This window comes from Ammodytes marinus (assembly GCF_949987685.1).
Source record: "Ammodytes marinus genome assembly, chromosome: 10".
NCBI classification, from domain to species: Eukaryota; Metazoa; Chordata; class Actinopteri; order Uranoscopiformes; family Ammodytidae; genus Ammodytes; species Ammodytes marinus.
This window is the reverse complement of record NC_137214.1, coordinates 22,087,622-22,107,734: the sequence shown is the minus strand read 5'-3', so window position 1 is coordinate 22,107,734 and position 20,113 is coordinate 22,087,622. Positions and strand designations below refer to the sequence as shown.

General features: G+C 40.2%; 1 protein-coding gene across 4 annotated transcripts in view; it reads left to right on the top strand.

Moving 5' to 3' along the window:
• ldb2a (LIM domain binding 2a) overlaps nucleotides 1-20,113 on the top strand; it is a 94,303-nt gene that overhangs the window by 67,399 nt on the left and 6,791 nt on the right. The window contains exons 1-14 of one of the 4 annotated variants that reach the window (XM_080035651.1): nucleotides 1,616-1,972; nucleotides 2,337-2,436; nucleotides 2,703-2,771; nucleotides 2,912-2,950; nucleotides 3,513-3,890; nucleotides 3,986-4,057; nucleotides 4,181-4,413; nucleotides 4,511-4,689; nucleotides 4,792-4,885; nucleotides 5,124-5,474; nucleotides 5,651-5,684; nucleotides 5,856-5,939; nucleotides 6,129-6,220; nucleotides 7,553-8,281. In XM_080035651.1, coding sequence (XP_079891777.1) covers nucleotides 3,545-3,890; nucleotides 3,986-4,057; nucleotides 4,181-4,413; nucleotides 4,511-4,689; nucleotides 4,792-4,885; nucleotides 5,124-5,474; nucleotides 5,651-5,684; nucleotides 5,856-5,939; nucleotides 6,129-6,220; nucleotides 7,553-7,705 — 1,638 coding nt within the window. In that variant the 5' untranslated portion in view covers nucleotides 1,616-1,972; nucleotides 2,337-2,436; nucleotides 2,703-2,771; nucleotides 2,912-2,950; nucleotides 3,513-3,544 and the 3' untranslated portion in view covers nucleotides 7,706-8,281. Of the gene's footprint in view, nucleotides 1-1,615; nucleotides 1,973-2,336; nucleotides 2,437-2,702; nucleotides 2,772-2,911; nucleotides 2,951-3,512; nucleotides 3,891-3,985; nucleotides 4,058-4,180; nucleotides 4,414-4,510; nucleotides 4,690-4,791; nucleotides 4,886-5,123; nucleotides 5,475-5,650; nucleotides 5,685-5,855; nucleotides 5,940-6,128; nucleotides 6,221-7,552; nucleotides 8,282-11,067; nucleotides 11,152-15,268; nucleotides 15,393-17,439; nucleotides 17,494-18,448; nucleotides 18,598-20,113 lie in introns of those variants that run through there. The other 3 variants (XM_080035650.1, XM_080035653.1, XM_080035652.1) reach the window with 3 other exon arrangements.

The following is a 20,113-nucleotide window of genomic DNA, read 5'->3' as shown; positions in this document are numbered from 1 at the left end:
TAAGTTGACAATCTTTCAACACTTGTTTAGTTCTATTCTGATTGTATGGTGGTGACATACAGGCAAGTCTGAGGCCTTTCAAGTTCAAACTGTTTTTTCTGTTGGTTCTCTTGGTCTGTTTGAAAACAAAGTCATCATGTTTGAATACTTGAAAAACAAAGTTGTTATTTCAGCGTACTTGGAAGCTCATTTTTCTAATGAAATGCAAGGGCTTTTGTGTCCGACCGAACCACAAGCACATGGTAATAATGACCTGGATGGTCAGAGGGATTGCAATACGTAAAAGTGACTTATTTTGGTCGCTATTTCCACAAAAACAAACGAACCAGAACAAAGAAGAGTGAAACCATCATCCAGGAGCAGTTAGAGTAGATTTGAATAGGCCTAAATCTTTCCGCAATTATGGAGGGGGTGTTATTGAAGTGGAATCAGGTAGTGGCCGAGAGGGCCTTTTTGATTCCATCATCATCTCTAGGCTATAACTAAAGGAGACACGTGCAGAGAGAGACTCGGGAAGATAGTGGTTCTGGTCTCATCAGGTTTCTTTATTGAAGTTTGCCATCAGTCTCAAGTTACAAGTGAGCAGACACAGCTCCTAATACCAATACAGATGTTTAACCTATACATTACAAAAGATAGGCTACCTCTCAGATCTTTAACCATAATTCTAGTCTAGCCTTAACCTCGGTGAAGTGGAGCCGAACCCAAAAGCCATACCTCGGGCCTCTGGAAAACAGGCAGCAGGACTGCCTGTAGAGCGCTTCCTTTCAGTGAAAAGCCATTGGCCTTTTATGCAGATCATCCTGTGTCTGTGTGTGTGTGGGTGCACGCCTGTGTGTGTGTCTGTGTCTGTGTGTGCATGTGTGTGTGAGAGTGTGCATGTGTGTGTATGCGTGTACGAGTCTCTCCAATACCTGACCATATTAGCAACTGGCTGCTTCTAATAGATTATAGTAGTTCTATTTGTTGCAGAGATGTTGTAATATTGTTCCTGTTTTCTACTGTGTTTGCAACACCTGCTGTTGTTGCAATCTGTAAGGTCATTATGACCTGTGACTTTCTGCTTGACTCACAAATTCTGTAACTCCTTTCAAATGTGGCATGTTGAAATAATCCTACATTATTTTATGTTGGTGGTGGCAGGGAATTAATTAGGCAATGTTTTCATGAATCACTATTTTTTATAGGCCCTAGGCCTACACTCAAATATCCATTTATGTCAATTGTATTTGTTGTGTTTGAAGCACATTGAACAGACTGTTTGAAATGTGGCATGCCATTTTACATTTTTCTTCACTTAAACCGCTTGATTTTGAACAGAATATTTCTCATACTCTTGATAATCTATCAAATCTGATTACATGAATGTGTAAAGCATCACACGAAACACCTCACAGTAGGCTACTATCACTTTTTAATTTTCTACTTTTAATTTTTAAAACTAGGCCTACAACCTAAACAACATGGCTGCCCCGTTTCCCGCGACTGAGAAGGGGCGTGTCGTATTGTGTTTATATGACAATGCGTCTGCGTCAGTCAGTTGTAACTGTCATACACGATCTGAGGAGCCTGCACGATATGAGGTGCGCGTGCGCAAAATGGCCGCCATCATTGACAGCCCGCTTAGCTCAAAGTGTTTTGGAGAGCCACAGACTGCACTAAAAACAGACTGTAACTCGCTCAATTCTGAACCAATTTGCATGACATTTAGTTTGTTATGAAGATAGAACAGTTAATCATGCTACTGATTACGTGTTGGAATTAAATTCAGTTACGGGGCGGCTAAGCCACGGACTTTGTGTGTGTGTGCGTGCTTGTGCTCACGGAGAACTTTATGAGGGGGCGGGGGTGAGGACGCTGACGTGCGTTGCCTAGGCGACTGCGGGCTTTCCAAGATGGCGGCCGTTCTGCGCATGCGGTCCTCATCATCGTGCAGGCTCCTCAGAGATCGTGTAGTGACAGTAACCACAAGGTAAAGTAGAGCGAATGTTCTTTCAAATGTACCTGTATGTTTTTATTTATGTAATGTTATATGTAGTATTGATATTAGACTTTCCGACAACCCACCTAATTTTAATTAAAACACACGCTAGTTACTTTATATTATAGACCGATGTTGTCAGCATTTAATCTTTCACTGCAGTTGCTTAGACATGTCATTTGAATAAATTAGTAACTCTTGTGAAACTAGCAAGACACGTTTTTAAAGTACAGTGCCACAATACTATTTTCTAAATATTTCTCATATATGCAATTTTGTTTAGCACTGTAATGTCTCCTCAGATAGCAACTGTAACCTAACACTACTAAATGTTTCAATTATGTTTTCATTTTAGAGGAAAGAATCAGGTGAGCAGGGGAAAAAGTCAAAAAATAAAATAAAACACACTGAGAAGGATGTGCGCTTATTGGCTGAGAAACAGACATCTTATGGAGGTTAGTGTGACTTCTCCTGATTCAATGAGTCTGTGCATCCGTCTGAGGTTCATAAAGTCTCCAGTTCTCTCAAATTGATGGCTAATGATATTTAAATTCCTTTTCTAAGTGTTACTGTAGTTCCTTACATTACAATATCACACCACATTAAAGTTGAAATGGTAACTAGATTCATGTAAAAGAGGCTTTGGCTGTTTTTAATGGCCATTGAAAGGTAGAGATACCAATTTAATCATTGCCTGATCATAAGATTTATTTTATGACAGGATCCCGGCCATCCTCTCACTTAAAGCCAAAGGATACCCATCAAGATGATGCCACCACTTCAACAGAAAGTAAACAAAGTTATTTACATCATCTGGTAAATGTTGTATTAAAAATGGCAGTATATAAATAGAATTGAACAACCATGCAACTTATAATTTATGTTAGTAATTTGTTTTTGTTCTGTCCTTGTCTTTTTGTCATATTTAAGCTACTGCATTAGAAGTGGAAGAGGCGCAGCAGACAATTGGTAGGTTTTAAGCTCTATGAACATGTCTTGATATCATAGTTTATTGGAAATTTCCATTTGATATCATTAGTTTGGCTTTCTTATTTCAAATTGGTTTGTTTATCATTTACATGTCGGCATTCAGACATTATTGTCTACAAGCAGCTAGAGCTGCAAAGATTAATCGACGAATCGATTATTAAAATAATCGCCAACTATTTTGATAATCGATTAATCGTTTCAAGTAATTTAATAAAAAATGTCCAAATTCTCTGATTTCAGCGTCTCAAATGTGAATATTTTCTGGTTTCTTCAATCCTATTATGACAGTAAACTGAAATATCTTTGTGTTTTGGACATAAAAATACATTTGAGGAAGTCAACATGGGCTTTGGAAAATTGATCAACATGTTTCACCATTTTCTGACATTTTACGGGCCAAAACACTAATCGATTATAATCGAGAAAATAATCAACAGATTAATCAATTATCAAAATAATCGTTAGCTGCAGCCCTACAAGCAGCCCAAAATCAAGAGTGAGTTTACCTTTTGAAGATAGTAATTTCATGCTCTGCTCCTAGACTTAAAGCTGCAGTTGCTGAAGGAAAGCTTGATGGAAGATCCATTGGATTGTTCACTAGAAGCTTTGACGGTTCCTAGGACCTGGCAGATGCGGCAGACACTGTCCGTTGAGAAATGGGAGACTGCAAGGCCGCATCTATTGGATCTGATGCTCTCAGCAGAGAAACCTTTGCTTGAGCTTTGTGACCACTGCAACATAGAACAGGCTGTAATAAGATGTCGCGACTGCCTGCCAAAGCACGACTGTGACGTGTTCCATCATCAGAGCTGGGTTTTACACAATAGGGACTCTCTGGTTGAGGGTTTTTATACAGCGATTCCACCTACATGCTATGCATTGCTAAATGATGATGGGACACATACAATATCTGAACAAGGTATGTATGTATGAAAAGTTTTAAAATTATTTTAGATTATAAAATATTGTTTTGGAGATGTACTCCTTATTTCTTTGCTTTGTATTTCATTATAGCACGTCTGTTACCAGTTGCTCGGCCCAGCAACATATGCAGTTGTGATGCTGCAGACATCACTGTTTCTACTGGTAAGCATACCATCATTGAAGCATTGGGCTATGATTCTGCAACGACTACACACAGTATATTGAGAGAACCGAATTGAATTGGTGTAAAAATTTAGGACATATTATATTCCCTTGTTTCCACAGGACGATATGATCTGTCCTTGCCTACAAGTACCTGCAGGTCCTGCTTAACGTCATGGACTCCTGGACTGAAAGACCTACAGGCCAGTGGTTACTGGCCTGGTAATGTGGTTTTTCAGACATTGTACGCTATTGATGTCTTTAAGACATTCGAAGAGCTGAAAGTCACTGCACCAGGTTTATCCCAACAAGCATTTGTTAAAATGCTTGAGCAACGTTCTAGCACCTTTGGGCGCGTAAGTCATAGCATTTTCTTCAGAGAATGTAGTCACCTACACTGGCTGTGCTATTAATTGTTCACATAATTGAATGTTATCTCCTTTTTAATAATAGGCAGGGAGTATTTATGGTGACAGTCTACAGCGTAGCTTCTTGGAGTGGACATACTGTCGCGATGATAAAGACAAACTACTCCACAAAAAACCTTTCTCATGCCCAGCCTGCGCTGAGGATGTTGCAGCAATCTCGCTTGACGGAAACCGGAAGATGTATCGATTCAGCAGGACCAAAGGGTACTGCTGCTTATTAAATTACATTAATTTAAGTATAATGTATCATTGTATTTGGAAATTCCTTAGGCATGGAATCTGAATGTCTCCTTTGCAAATGTTTAGAGTGGGTGAAAATGCATTCTTCGACGGTGCATTTTTTGCAAAGGACAAGGATGTGGCAGACTTTGTGCAGCTTATCCGGAATCGAGTCCAACCTGTGAGTTGTATGTTTATTATAATCACAAAAATGTGGCTAACACAGTTGCACTTAAATTATATTTGATCATACATTGTAGAAAATTACGCTTCCAGGTTAAATATGTGCTTGTTAAAACACAAAGCTGAAAAGTACCATTTTCAGAGAAGCAAAAACATGCTGTATATTTCTTATTTGAGTTCGGTAAATTAGATGTTAAGCTTTATTTTCAAACCGTTTATGTTACATGTTTTCAAAGGTATCTGGGAAAGGTGTCTGTGGGAAGTCACAATGGACAGCTGCACGAGAGACTGCCAACAAGTCTGGGTCCAAAGTGGATGAAGAGGGTGTGGAGGTGGCTGTCTGTCGTCATGGCATTCTTTTTAAAGCCTTGAACATGTTTAGGGGAGAGATATTTGCATATCCTCTTTTCCTACAGAAGGAGCTTGCCATGGCCTATAAAATACAGTTCATTTGCACAGACATCATGTGCAAATACTATCCATACCTCCAGAAAGTGTGCGAGTCCTTTCCAGAACTTGTTCCACTCTTGCAAAATAGGCCATTCCTGTCCGTGATGCACGCCAAGGGTCACTCTGGTAAATGTGAGGTAATGTATCTATTCTAGATTACCTCCTACACTGTATATTGCTTGTGTTATGAATGTTGTTGGGGAAAGTTAATCTAATCAATCGCAATATGTAAACGATCACTTAAAAAGTATATTAACAAAGCAATTTTGGAGGTGATGTGGAAAATTCAAATTATGATCTTATTCCACCACAGGTGCAGTGGGGTGGACGCAATCAGGAAGGAGCAGGTTAGTTGTCCAGCATGCAGCTGAGATTGACTATAACTAAAGATTAAGCAAACCCTACCCGTAAAACATTTAAACATTTGAAAAGGCATCAAAGAGGTTTTACTGTGAAAATTTAAATCACACATGCTGTTACATCTCAGTGTTTTTTTTTATCATGTCTTCCAATGGCAGGTATGACAGTTGGCGAGGAGGTTGAGCAGGTGAATTCTTTTTTGTCACGTGTTGCACTGACGACAAAGTACATGACCAAATCCAGTAAGTAAATTAATGTTTCCTTCAACATGTAGTACATGATTTGTATGCCATTTCTACCATCATCTTTACATAATCTTGCTCAAATCAAGCTTTACAATTTTGAAGAATGAACGAAAGTCAAAATATTGAAGTTGAAAATCATCTACTACAACAGTTGTATTAGTAACCTTTTCTCCCCTGCACTGATAGCACGGACTGATATGATAACCATTCAAGCACGAGGCTGGAATGAAAGAAAGAAGAAAGACCTACACAAATACCTCTCTCAACGATATGTCAAGGTATCTTTTCTCTTTGGCATTTTGCATTCACTAACATTCCGTTACAGTACCATTCTTTGGAAAGCAGCTTACCCCTAAAGTGCATGAAGCTCTATTATGATGGCCAAAAAAAAAAGAGTTAATTCTTGCATGCACGACGCAGGAGGAGCGGCATTAGTCGTGACCTGTGTCCGCCTGTGCCCGCCTGTGCAGGCACTTATTTCTGACACTTTTTCCTTGAAGCCTCGGATGGAGAACCAGGCTGACAGCCGCGCAACCTTAACACTTTACTGTCAAATACAGGGGTAGCAGTTAAAGTTATTGGGGGACGAGATCAGCAAATAAAGATGGTCAAATAACTAAAGGAAGTCCCCCGCTCGGAATATTGAATTAACTTTTTTAAACTAAATAATCACTAACGCGTTTGCGGAAATAATATTAATCTCATGGCCGGTCCGGCGGGCCCGTCCGGCGGGCCCGTGTGGGCTGTACGGGCCGCCCCTCCGGGGGTTTCGGCTGTGGTTGCTCCTCGTGGCAGCGGTGCATTTGGCTATTTCCCTATTCTATACTCTATTCTCTATCTACGGTCCCGGTCCTCCTCGGGACTAGTGCCGCACTGGGGCGTGCTCTCTGGGGGCGGGGTGCTGGGGGGCAGCTGGGGGCCAAGCCCCGGAGGCCGCCGCGACCGCCTGTCCGGAGGCAAGGCAAGGTCCCACCCCCCAGCAGCGGTGCCCACGGTCAGACGCCAATTTGCCCCAGCTCGAGCGGCCAGGGCAGCCCACCGGAACAGCCCAAGACCGGTACCTACCCCAGAGCAAACTCCCCCCCAGCAGAGGCCAGAGAACCGACCCCAGACAGGGTGACCCGCCACCGACCCCGCGCCAGCAGAGAGGTGGACGAGCGCTAACCAAAGGTTAATTCAAAGAGATAAGTCTTAAGTTTAGACTTGAACACCTCGATAGACTCAGATTGCCCGATCTCTATTGGGAGTGTGTTCCATAACGAAGGAGCTCGATACGAGAAAGCCCTGCTGCCGGCAGCTTTCTTAACTCTGGGGACAGACAGGAGCTCTGCAGTCGTAGACCGTAGTGCCCGTGATGGGGCATATCGCGCAACTAGGTCAGACAAATATGAATTGTTCACCATTGTTATAGCGTTATTATTAACAGCCTGAGGAGCTGCCTCGGTCTCGGTTTGTCTGGGCCTGAGTACCGGTTGTCCTCCCACTGAAAAATTGTCCTGCCGACGCTAATTGCATAACTGATACCATTTCTCTGACATTTGTTCTCCTCTGTCTATCTTCCATGATTGGCTGAGCGTTGCCCCGGGGGTTGTCTCCCTCTGTCTACCAAGCACTCTCCATACTACTCGACTGACTCTGAGTTCTGTGCGGAATCAGCTGTCCTAGGAACGGATGCTCCCCGCCTGCTATTGCCTCACATCAGCCTTGATTCACCGTCCATCAGGATAGTACTCTTTCTACTCGCTTGCTTGTTCAATCTTTAAATTCATTTTTGCTTTGCTCACTGGTTACCTGTCTCTCCTCTTCCAGTTTTCCCTGGTGGTGACGAGACGGTGTGGATCTGGTCCCCCCCCCGGTAACATCTGAGAATGGACCATCAACGCGAAAGATGTTGCAGTGGTTAAGGACGCCACCTGGAGACGTGGGATGTAATCCCGACGATGGAAACCTTAGTTTTCCCTGTTGGAGACGAGACGGTGTGGATCCTCTGGCAGCATCTGAAGTCTTCCTGCATCCACACTATTCGCACTTTACTTAGTATTACCATGTAATCACCTGGTCAATGATCAAATTCCTTCGTGATTTTCTCTACTTATCTATTGCAGCATGTCCGTCCTGGGAGAGGGATCCCTTACTCTGTCGACTCTCCCTGAGATTTCTTCAATTTTTTTTTTATTCCCGTTAAAGGGTTTTTACTGGGAGTTTTTTCTCAGCCGAGCTAAGGGTGTAAGGGCAGGGTATCATATTGTATCATATATCATATTGTATGAAATGTAAAGCCCACTGAGACAAATGTGTTTGTGTTTTTGGGCTATACAAATAAAACTGATTTGATTTGACGCTTCCAACATGGATTCCTCCATAAGACTTACCCTCTCAATGTACAAAATGTAATATTAATATTTGTAATTCTCCGCTCAGGAGGATAATTCAGATTATTGGCAGAGGTGATTTTACACCAATGAGGACATATTTATGAATGAGGATATTGATTTTAGCTGATAAATTACTTAAAACGTTACAGTGTCCCCTTAACCCTGTTGGGAACAACAAAGTATTTCTCACAGACTCGCATAAATATTGTTGTTTCAATAAATCATTGTACAAATAATCAATTGAATCTTTTTTCCTCCTACCATTTTTTTCATCCTAGCATTCTTGATATCTTTACTCGTAAACCCAATGTATTGCTGAAGATTGACGTGTATTCCACCTCGACCTTATTTTCCAGAAGGTTTGCAAGTGTAGGCCTACATCCTTTAGCGTCAGTCAATATCATAACATACAGTTGATATACCAATATGTTAAGAAATAGAGTAACAGAAAGCATAAACCTGATCCATTCCTCATCCCCACGGATCCTTCGTTAAATCTAGTCTACTACACATTGCATCTTATTAAATGAGCGATTCATCTTGTTGTTTATTTTATGGTCACTTGTGAATAAAAATGTACATTTCATTGTCAAAACAAATCTCATTGAGGTCCACCTCACACCTTGGGTGTCATTACCTCGGCGGCACTCGTGGAGGCGCTGTTTAGTCTGGCGCCAGGCTATGATATATATATGGGTAAGTTTGTGAATGATTGTAACTTGGGAGGCTTCGGGTTTGACTATTTCCTTTGCAAGAACAAGAATAAAAATTAAGAACAGTGTCAAAATAGTGTCTTGTTGAAATCCAGTGTCTCGTGTCAGCTGTGTACCTGTCAAACCTTACTTGTGGTGACGTCATGCGCCAGCGTCGTTATGGCAACGCGTGCCGTCGGCTTTCACAGTTAAATAAGTGAAATACTTTAGCGAACTCTTAAGGTGATAAAGCTTCATCTGAGCGTTTTTATTTTTTGCAAGACATTGGTTTACAAAGTCCCAAGAATGCAGAAGTTAGGCATCAATAATAAAGTCAAAAGTAAAAGTAATCTGGTCATTAAAATGTCACACAACTCGATCACAACCACTCGTTTTTCATCAAGGCACATTAAGGAGATAGCATATAATTATATAATGTAAAAAATAATTAGAAGCACATATTTTACATAGGCCTATACAAATGTCTAAAAACAACAACAAAACAGTAACTCATCCGAGCGTCAGTAAGCCTATATCGTTGTGTACTTCCGGGTTTGAAAAGGTCGTAAAATGAGTATTTAAAAAGTAGCCTAGATAGATTTAACACCCAAATCACAGTTTATTATCTAGGCTACGTCCCCATGCTGCTGTGGTAATAAAAATGGGTTGGGAAGCATGAAAAAGTCGTCTTTTATGTGTGTATCAGATAGCCTACGTAGGCTAATATATGACACATTTGTGTCACCATGGCAACGCGTGGGCATTACGGTGAAACGTCGGTTCACAACATTGTATGACGTCGATTCAGAACATTTTGCTGGCAGGACCGAGCTATCCGCGTAACATCTAAACTAAAGCTAATGTGCATTCACTGAATCAAGATTGTGAATATAAAGTACACATTTCTCGCTAAAAGTGTTATCAAAAAACCTTAAGATACAGAAACGGCCGTAAAATTCAGCTTTTTAGACGGCCTGCCGCCATCTTTCTTCTGTGCTGAAATTGAAAACTTGAAAGTCACGTGGTGCGGGCGCAGTGTCCACTTTTTACAATGGAACGTCGATTCAGAACGTCGAAACGTTGTCTGACCTACGTAAATCGTGGTTTGCGGAAGAGTACTCTGCGGACGTTTTCCTCTGGATACTGGGTTGTGTGTGCTGATGGTACAGTAGAACTCCCTCGCTCTCTTGACTTTCTCCACACAGCGATGCGACTGGAGATAGAATTATGTATTTTTCATGAGGCATGGAATGCAAGTGTGCTCACTGCTTCTCCTCAGTCAGGGCTATGTTTTGCTCTGTCAATACCTACCTACTGCTTTTTTTTATGATATGACTGTTTATTCTTGGAGTGCCTAACAAGCTTAGTGAATACTCATGCCTCTTCACACACTCATATTTTTTGCCTTGCTCTTATTTAGGATTGATTTCCTATTCCTACACAATACATACAGTATACTCACTGTGTTTCCTTGCATTTCCTAGTTTATAATAAATCCACCGCACATTTTCTTTTAAATGTATTTGAAAAAGAAGGTGGTTGATTCTTAATCTGTTTTCCCGTGAGTGATGTGACAAAAAAAACTAAAAACATACATAACATGGTAGGTTGGATTACATATCTGGCCAGTGTTTCAACAACTTAACATTATTAAATGGTTTTTCCTCGCTGCCGGGAGCTCTATATAAATACACTGACAGCATCATCAAATCCAGTAAAGATGTGAAATTGAAAATGTGTGGAAATTTAAATTGAATGACAAAGTAATATTGATTAATTAGACCACAGTTTGACATTAGTGTAAAAAGCAGGCCTAACATACTTCTAATCAGCTTCATGGCACAGCAGCAATAACACTGTTGGTTGCTGCATTTGGGACATGATGATGCGAATGTGTTGATTGTGCATATCGGATGAGTGCCAATTAGCCTAATTGCCTGTAGATAATTAGTTTATTCGTAGTCACTTTGATGGAAACATAACAAAAATATAGATGTCAAATATAAAGCTTGTAAATGCATTTGTTCTTAATTTTCTTTTCTCTGCTGTTGACTTTAGGCACAAGACCCTCAGGTGCTGGAACAACTGTCGAAAAACATTACTCGCATGGGTTTGACCAACTTCACCCTCAACTACCTCAGGGTAAGGACTCTGTGTGTGTGTGTGTGTGTGTGTGTGTGTGTGTGTGTGTGTGTGTGTGTGTGTGTGTGTGTGTGTGTGTGTGTGTGTGTGTGTGTGTGTGTGTGTGTGTGTGTGTGTGTGTGTGTGTGTGTGTGTGTGTGTCTATGAATGTCATTCTGCTTTTGTTGTTGCTCTCATCTCCTCACTTTTTAATGCATACGGAGGTTAAATGTTGTAAATACTGTTGCTCATTTTTCCCAAACAAATGTTCTTCTACTTACATGTCTAGACAGCATAAAGATATGCAGACTATGTAGAATATCCATGCTTTGTCTTATTTAATATTGGCTCTTGGCATTATAACATTACCTGTTAAGCTCTTCTATATTATCATATTCATTCTTAAGTTAATTTAAGGTCATATTGTGACTGTTAATGTAACTATTTTTCCCTGTCTTTGCCATACAATTGAAAGCTTATGTTGTTATTTATGTGCAGAACACGTTTTACGACTCTCAGGCCTCTCGAGTGTATAATTTCATGGCATCAAAACAAAAAATAAGCACTTATTCCTTCTTTAGTCTCCCTGCATATACTCTACATGCTTTTTCTACCTGACCGCAGCAATATAATTTACGGAAATAGGAGGTATAAGCCGGCTGAATACATTAGCGATTATTTCACAGGGTTTTGTTTGTGTTTTTTCGGCGCCCGAGTTGACTGACAGCTACGATCTCCAAATGGGAGAACAAGAACGAGCGGGAGAGAGAAGAATTAATTGGATACAGAAAATTAGCATAACATTAATGAACACTCCCTGTTGAGACTCATAATTGTGAAATGGCGTGCGAATCGGGGAACGGCACCTCCGCTGCTTATAATAACCGAGTGAAGAAAGAGACACACAGAGAGGGAGTGGGGCGGCTGTTTTTGTTTTCCTGTGACAATGATTTTCTACACAGAAAGCTACTGCACTGCCATTGAAAGCATATAATTCAAGTATCTGTGATTTCACTGTGATTTAGCATCTGTTGTTTTTCTTTATTGTGATGATTCAGATGGTCAGTGCTTAGCAAACGATACAGTGAAACAGGGATCAGTGTTGTGTCTGCGAACAACATTGTGCTTAATGGAAGGGGTTAAGTTATTTATGTTTTAACACTCCCAGCTTTGTTTTTAAAGGAATGGGTGAGTTGCAAAATGCCTCAGTGGTCTAAACCTGAAGTATTTAAAATAAACCCTTGTGAATCCACTAAATTAGAAATGGGCTGACTTTCCACAGCACAATGTGGTTTTATTTGAAATGTTACAGACAATGTTCATATTAATGAGGTATCTAACCTTGTTCTAAAGTTTTCTGTCATTGCAGTAAGAATGGAAAAATAAACTACAAAGATGAATTCACTAGCTAGGAAGTAATGCTATTTAGATAATTGAATTTGCATTTTAAGCACTGTCAGTTTTAAAGTGTATCAAAGAGACAGACTCAGTTTCAAATTCAGTGTTTTATTGAGATGATTATTGTGCCCTGTAAAGCCGTTGCTATACAAAAAAAAACTCTTGCTTGTAACTATAAATTAATATGAATCAATGTCAACTTGAAACCTCTGATTGAACTGAGGTGTGATTTTCTCTTTAATATACTGTTTCATTTGGATTGCTATTTTACTGTTATCCGACGATGTGACTGTAAAATACACCCTTTCCTCGCATTTAACTGGCAATAATGTGTCCTGAAAAGATCTTTCCCAGCGATTATCAGTAGCTTCCACAAAAGACTGATGGTTTCCTGGCTAAGGGGTTACAACCGGCCTTTCTCTAACTCTCACAAACATACTACTTTTTTTTTCATATTGACTATTTAAGCCTTTTCCATGTACTGGAGCTGCCTGGAGCTTCCTACTATTCAGTCTGAAAATAGCCCTTGTTTTCAGGGCTGGGAGCCAGGGTTTGTTGACTGAGCTGTGGAGGGATATTACTGTGTCAGGAGGGAACTATCAGAGGAGAACAAGGGATTAGTCTGCCACAGGGATGTTCACTTTACCTCCAGCTGCATGGCATCAAATCACTGCCGCCGTAACACAGGGAACAGAAGCCCACATTACTATGTTTATGTTGGGTCATTTTGCGTAGGCAGCGGAGTCTGTGTTTGCAACCTGGGCCTGCTGAACATCCCTGGTATGAATACACCACACAAACACGCTAAAACATTTCTGCAATGATTCGTGTCGTCATGTGAATTGTATAAAAGCCTCCAAACCGGTTTTAACACATCATTTTAGATAGTAGTCACTGCACATGGTACACACAGTCCCCTTTAAAGTTTTCCCCTCCTTTTATTTACCTCCGAGTCGCTGTACAGTAAGGCCGATGTTGATTAGAATTGACATCTAAAATGTAGGGGTGGTGGGATGCTGAAGGTCAGACCAGATCATTTGAGCATGCAGTGGATGATTAACGGTCTCCTTTCTCCCAGTAACGACTGTCAGCGTGCCCTTGAAGTGAGTTCACAGACCCACGCCTACTTTCACTCCAGTCATTTTTGACCTTACATCGCACTCTGAATGGGAAGCAAGCAGCAGCTATATTGTTAAGCAAAATCTCTGTTGCATCACATTGATAACATTTACATGTGCTCCTCATATGTGTTCGATAATGACTTTGACAAATGAAACATCAAATAACAACAAATTAAAAATTAAATTGATACAAATTCTGCAAATTCACAAAGCGTTCTTCTAGCCGCATGAAATATTCTAGATAAACTAATTTATATTAGCACTGTTTTCCAAATTATTTCAAACCGAGTTTGGCATTTCTACACTGCAATTTTTGTCATTTATTAGCCAACATTTACATATTGATAACAATATATCTGCATAAGCTAATATCAGTCTGGTTGATTTATTGTTCAAGCTCTAAAACGTTTGCTCCATACTGTATATCAGATTTAAAAAGTGCAGTTTGGGGTTCTTGCAACATTGCAGTTCCGAACTTCACAAGATCATGTGATGTTATGTCAGCCAAACAATATACTGTATCAACATAGTAGATATACTTTGTTATTAGGATGACTATGCTGGCAGCTCAGAGTAAAAAAATACAGTTAACGTTAACGTTAATTTAAAACGGCATTCGAACAGTGGACATCTGGTCAAAACCTACCTTCCTGCCATAACAGATCAATACTGACACTATACAAAATATCAAAGGAAACTATCTTGAAAGGTCACGCTGCGCACAATAATCGGAAAAACGAACAATGTTGTGGATTTCACGGACATTGCAAGCTTCTCGCCAAAATGGAAAAAATAAACCAGATCAAGGTCTGCTGTGCTTCTTTTATGTTTTGAGTTGGATCCCAGTCTTATCCTGTGATTGGTCCAGCAATAATATAACCTTAAAACTGTCCAATCCAATCACTGGCCTCTGAATGCAACAACAAGTATATGGATGGTTACGGGTTAGAGAAAGGGGGGGGGGGCTGACCAACTTGTAATATTATCAAGATGTTATCTGGGGCTAAGCCTAATGTATTTAAGATGACAGGCTGACCCCTGTCTCCTCACTGCAGATCACCAGAGATTTACAGTTTTCCCCCGACTGAATATTGTACTATTGGCTTTTTAACTGGAGGGATATTGTTGGGAGTACAGTGTGGGAACGAGGAGGGCTTTTTGTATGTCCATTGTGTCATAGGATGGGATAAAAAAAACAAATGTGTGTGTGTCCAGGCATGATTGTATTGACGCTTCAATGTGTCATACACACTTTGTTGTGAGTTGTGATATGAACAGCTCAACAAAGGCTGCCCGTTTTATAATGGATCCTCCTGCCCATCTTCCTCCATCTATCTGTCTTCTAGTGCTTCTCTCTAAAGCGCTTGCCAATAAACCTGTTCTTTTAAAGGTTCTTTATTAATAGTGTCCATAAAAAGAAGATTTACTGCGCAATTAATCACTCAAAGTCATCCTTGTTGGTGATTAATTGGGCAACAAACTCAGCGATTTTATGAACGTTGTTTTGCCTTCACCTCGATAAGAGGCTGCAACGGTGGAACAGACACTGTCCCCTCATCAAATGTTACATAAATCTGCCCTAACCGAATGTGTGCTTTGTCCCGTTTGTGTGTCTGCAGTTGTGTGTCATCCTGGAGCCCATGCAGGAGCTCATGTCAAGGCACAAGACTTACAACCTCAGCCCCCGGGACTGTCTCAAGACATGCCTATTCCAAAAATGGCAGAGAATGGTAGCCCCACCAGGTAACTTACCTACTGTTATAACACGTGTTGTTACTGTCCATAAGCATGTTCAAGGAAGAAGATCTCAATTGCGAAGAACTGTGTGGACGAATATGACAAGTATTCTTACAACAAACATATTAAGACCAATCTGCTTCTCTGAACAAGCTACCCAGAAATAAATTAAATGCAATGTTCTTGCAGGAAATGGTCTCAAACACAGAATACACTTTACATTTAAAAATGTTGTGTATTAATAAATACCCCTTCTGAGGTTCAAGTCACTTTCCTTCCTTTAAGCAGCTTATAATGCTGTACCATCACTATGTAGCGTAATAGGAATATTAGATTATCCGACTGTGTTTTTATTCCATTATTCATGTTTCTAAATTTGCCATTAAATGTGTTAATCCTTTTAATATGTTTTGACTGTCAGGTAAGTGAAATGAATCAGAATCCAGGGCTGCCTCTTGAATCTGAACCCTGCCAATCTAAACTGCTCTCAGCTTTCTATGATTGATGTTTTAAGGGTTGGTTTCTGAAAAGTACCAGGCTAAAATTGGTTGTGCAGTCTTACGCTGAAGACATTTTTTATTTTATTTTTGGACATCGGAGTGGCTGCAAATTACAGCAATGCTAAGCGAGGCATGACGAGATGTCTTTAAAAACCAACAGCAGTCAAAAAGCCTTTGACTCAGACCTGTGTTGCTTTAATTAAGAGTGCCGGGCGTAATCAGACTGCTAGATCCAGCTCCCCCTGGTCAGCTGCTCCCCGGTGTCCACAACGCACTTCAAAGAAAAGAAAAAACAGAGAGAGAGAGAGAGAAAAAAAACTTTGAAAGCATTTTATGAATAAAAAGTCAGAGGGAAGAAAAGCTCTTGTATAGATGGTTAATTGTGCACATGAAAGGAAAACCTGATATGAAATCCCACAGGGGAATACAATTTTATGGCATATGTGTGATTTATATGAGACATAATATTCAGCTATATCAGTTTTTTTGGTTTGATATAATCTACAATATGTAGGTATGCCGGTTTTGGATCCATAAGTTGCTTACTGTAATGGTAACTTTTTTTAAATATTACATTTAGTAAGTCTAATGCTTTCCTAATGTCAGCTCCCTTCTGTGCGTTTTACAAAGACGGTCATTACGTGTCATCCTTTCAATTTTGATATGCAGTTTGCCTGAACTTTGCAGTTTAGCGGGAATTGCGGTTGTTCTTATTGGTGGCGTGTTATTCCCCTTTTCCTGCAATTCTTCTCCAGCTTGGAAACTGGATGGGATTCAGCCAGGAAGGAAGCCACAGCCGCATTTATGCTCTGATAAGTCCTTTTGGTGGAAATGGAAGTGATGTTAGTGCGTCACTGGGTTCAGCGTCTAAAAGGAAACCGGTTGGATAACAGAAATGATTGTATCTTACAATAGGTCCATTTTTTGCACACGCGTCTGTCAAAGTCAGGAATCAAAAGGGAGAAGGCATAATAAATAAAGCCAAGGATAAGAAATTCCCTTTATTGTTTTATCCTCTGATTTACAGTCTCAGTTTCATTTGTATGGTGAGTCGATGGTTGTTGTTACTGAATATGAACGCATCTCCCTGGGTGTGATTAGTAAGAACCTTGAAAGATGCATTTAATTGTCAAGCATCTGTTTGAAGATCACAGTGTTGTTCTTGTCTCTCTTAGGATTAAAGAGAATGTTTTCTAACAAATGTTGGCAAAATTTGCAAAAATGTTGTATTCAAAATGATGCACTACATAAATTATTGTGTAAATACTAGAAACACCTAGATCTCAGTTTAACCTGTGTCAGTACTTTATATTGTTTTAATGATTATAATTGCACCTTCCGGAATTATGTATAGCTCATAATTGGAAAATCATCTATCATCTAAAGATACATTTCCCAGTGGTTTTAAGTAGCATGGCAGATTTGTATATTTTCAGTTATTTCTCTTCCAGTTCTCTATTGTCCTCTCTGCTCTCCTTCTGTCTTTACTTGTTTAAGAGAATATTCAATTCGCCTGATTAAAATAAAACTGATGATTTTGGCTCCGGTTTCAGCTGGACACCCACAGAACTTCAAAACGGAAATATTTCCCACAAATCACAAAAAAGGTATCTTCTCTCTTACAATGTAGATTGTAGATAAGAAGTCTTATAAGAAAGTTTTAGTGCCCGCTGGAATGCCATGTTAAATATTTCTGTGAGCATGTTCATTGTGGATGCTCGGCTGCATGTTTGAAAATAACTGATATCTGTAATGTAACAAATACAGGTTACCGCCACACACATGGAATCAACAGAATTCTGAAGCGCTGGTGAAAATACAGTGATTGGAACAATAGCTCAGTAAATCATATCTATTGTAATGCAGAAAATGTGCAAGAATCAGAATGGACACAGTAAAACAGCACATTCAGTGAAACCACCATGAGTGTGCTGCTTCCTGTGGCAGCAGAGCAGTTTTAATCTGGCTCACGCTATTGAGAAACATAGCAATCGGTGCAGTGCCGAAATCATTAGCAAATTTACATTACGTTGAGCACCAGGGCTTATTGTTGAGCATGTATGCTAATGAAACAGGGCTTCTTTCTCACTAGAGCATGTCTTGGGAGATGTTAACGCTTGTGCGGTTTCACCTTTGATGAAAACAATGCATGGATCATTGTAGACTCGTTGCTCTTGTCTCCATAACGTTTATTTTCTGCGTGTGTGTGTGTGTGTGTGTGTGTGTGTGTGTGTGTGTGTGTGTGTGTGTGTGTGTGCGTGCGTGTGTGCGTGTGTGTTTGGGTGTGTGTGTGTGGGTGTGAGGGTGTGAGTGTATGTGGGCTGTGTGTGTTCTCTTTGCATGCATGTATACAAGCATTTTGTAAGCATGCCCTAGTGTCTGCACTGACTGTATGATGTTGTCTGTCCGAGCCCTGTTCTAAAGCCCTAAAATATACACACACTCTCCACACACGCACACACACACACACACACACACACACACACACACACACAGCTGTACACCTGTTCTCCGTATGTATGCTTTATGTTCTTGGCATTTTGCCTCTGTTTCTGTTTGCTGGTCGCGCCAAAGCTGAGCCTGCCCGACAGACCGCCACCAAGAGGAGGAAACGGAAGAACTCGGCCAGCAGCGCCAACAGCAGCGTGGGAACCACCGCAGGCAAGAAACGCAGCCCCGCCACCAACTTCAGCCTCTCCAGTCAGGTACCTGTAAGCATCAGCTCCATTTGACTTCTCTTTGCATGAATTTTTTTTCTCTGCATGTTTGCAGTGTTGAACACAGACACAACATATTCCTTATGGCATTGCAGCTATTAGGATTAATTTATTTGCACAAAAGAGATGTTTTCTTTTTTTAAACACCAGGAGGAGAGGCTAGAAAAAGAACTCAAACCTGTGCCGTGTGACAAAGGAATAGCTCAAGGGATTTGTATGAACACACGTCAAGTATCATGAAGCGTGACACAAACTACATTAAAAAACATCAAAGCAGAAAATAGTACACAATCAGCGAAAGTTATAAATAACAAGTAAAATGTGACTGGAAGTGTTCCTTTGCTGCAGGCAATATCACATAACACTAACCGCTGACTTGTAGCTATACCCTCAGTTTGCCACCAGTGTCTTTTAGTAAATGTACTGTAGTTTTCTATTGGTATGTTTTACAAAAAAGACCCAGCCAACCTCATTGCTCAACTAAATGGCCATAGCCTGAAGATTTTGAATCTCAGTACCACCACTGTTGGAAGTGCCCTTGACCAAGACACTGAACCCCACAGCTGCCCAGAGGACTGGAAGCAGAGTAAGCTTGTTTTGCAGAAAACCACTGTGAAAGAGTGCTGGATAAATACTTGATTATTAATTATTTATGTCAGGTCTGATATTAGCTTCTTAAACAATGAACTTTACTATTTTTGTAGTTGACCAACCAGCCAACGACGATCATAAACTTTGAATAGTGACTGCAAACTGAATCATCCGAAATACTAAATACAAATGCAAATGCTAAAAAATCAACACAGCTGATACTGGAGTAATGCCAGTTTTTTCGCCGTGCAGCTTTTCAGTCTTAGAAGTATTAATGTCTTAATTGGATTTTTTTTTAAATGTCAAAGATGTATTTAAAGATTAGATAATCCTCCACAAATGATTTTAGTTAACAATTCATACATACGCAGAGTGTGACATGCTGACAGCTAATAGACAAAACCAGTAACCAACAATAATAACTACACATAGTATACTGTATATATGTATAGATCTAATACGTTCATTCAAAACAGGTACAAAGATGTTTAGCATTGTGACCCATATGCATACTCTGTAACAAGGGTTTGAATGTCTCCATAATAGGCCACTTGACACAGCTTGGGGTTAAATAGCCTCTTACACAGCTGAGCATTACCACAAACGCCCGACACTCCCCCGAGGAAATGACGCTGCTGTGTCTGCACAGTCTCTAGTTTTTCTAGGTATTCCATACTCTGCTCATCCTTACACACATTCACTGTATTATATATTTACACCACTGCATCCAATCTACTAGCCTGAAGCTATGCCGATGCTGCACTCTGGTGTTTTTTTAGTACAGGTCATTCCAGTGCAGCTTAAAGTGTGCTTATACCAAACTAAATGGAAGTTGTGGGCCTTTAAAAATAATGTGTTAATCTTACAGACAGGACTAATTCTGCTTAATGGGAAATGTAAGGGTGCTGAGGCTTTTTTG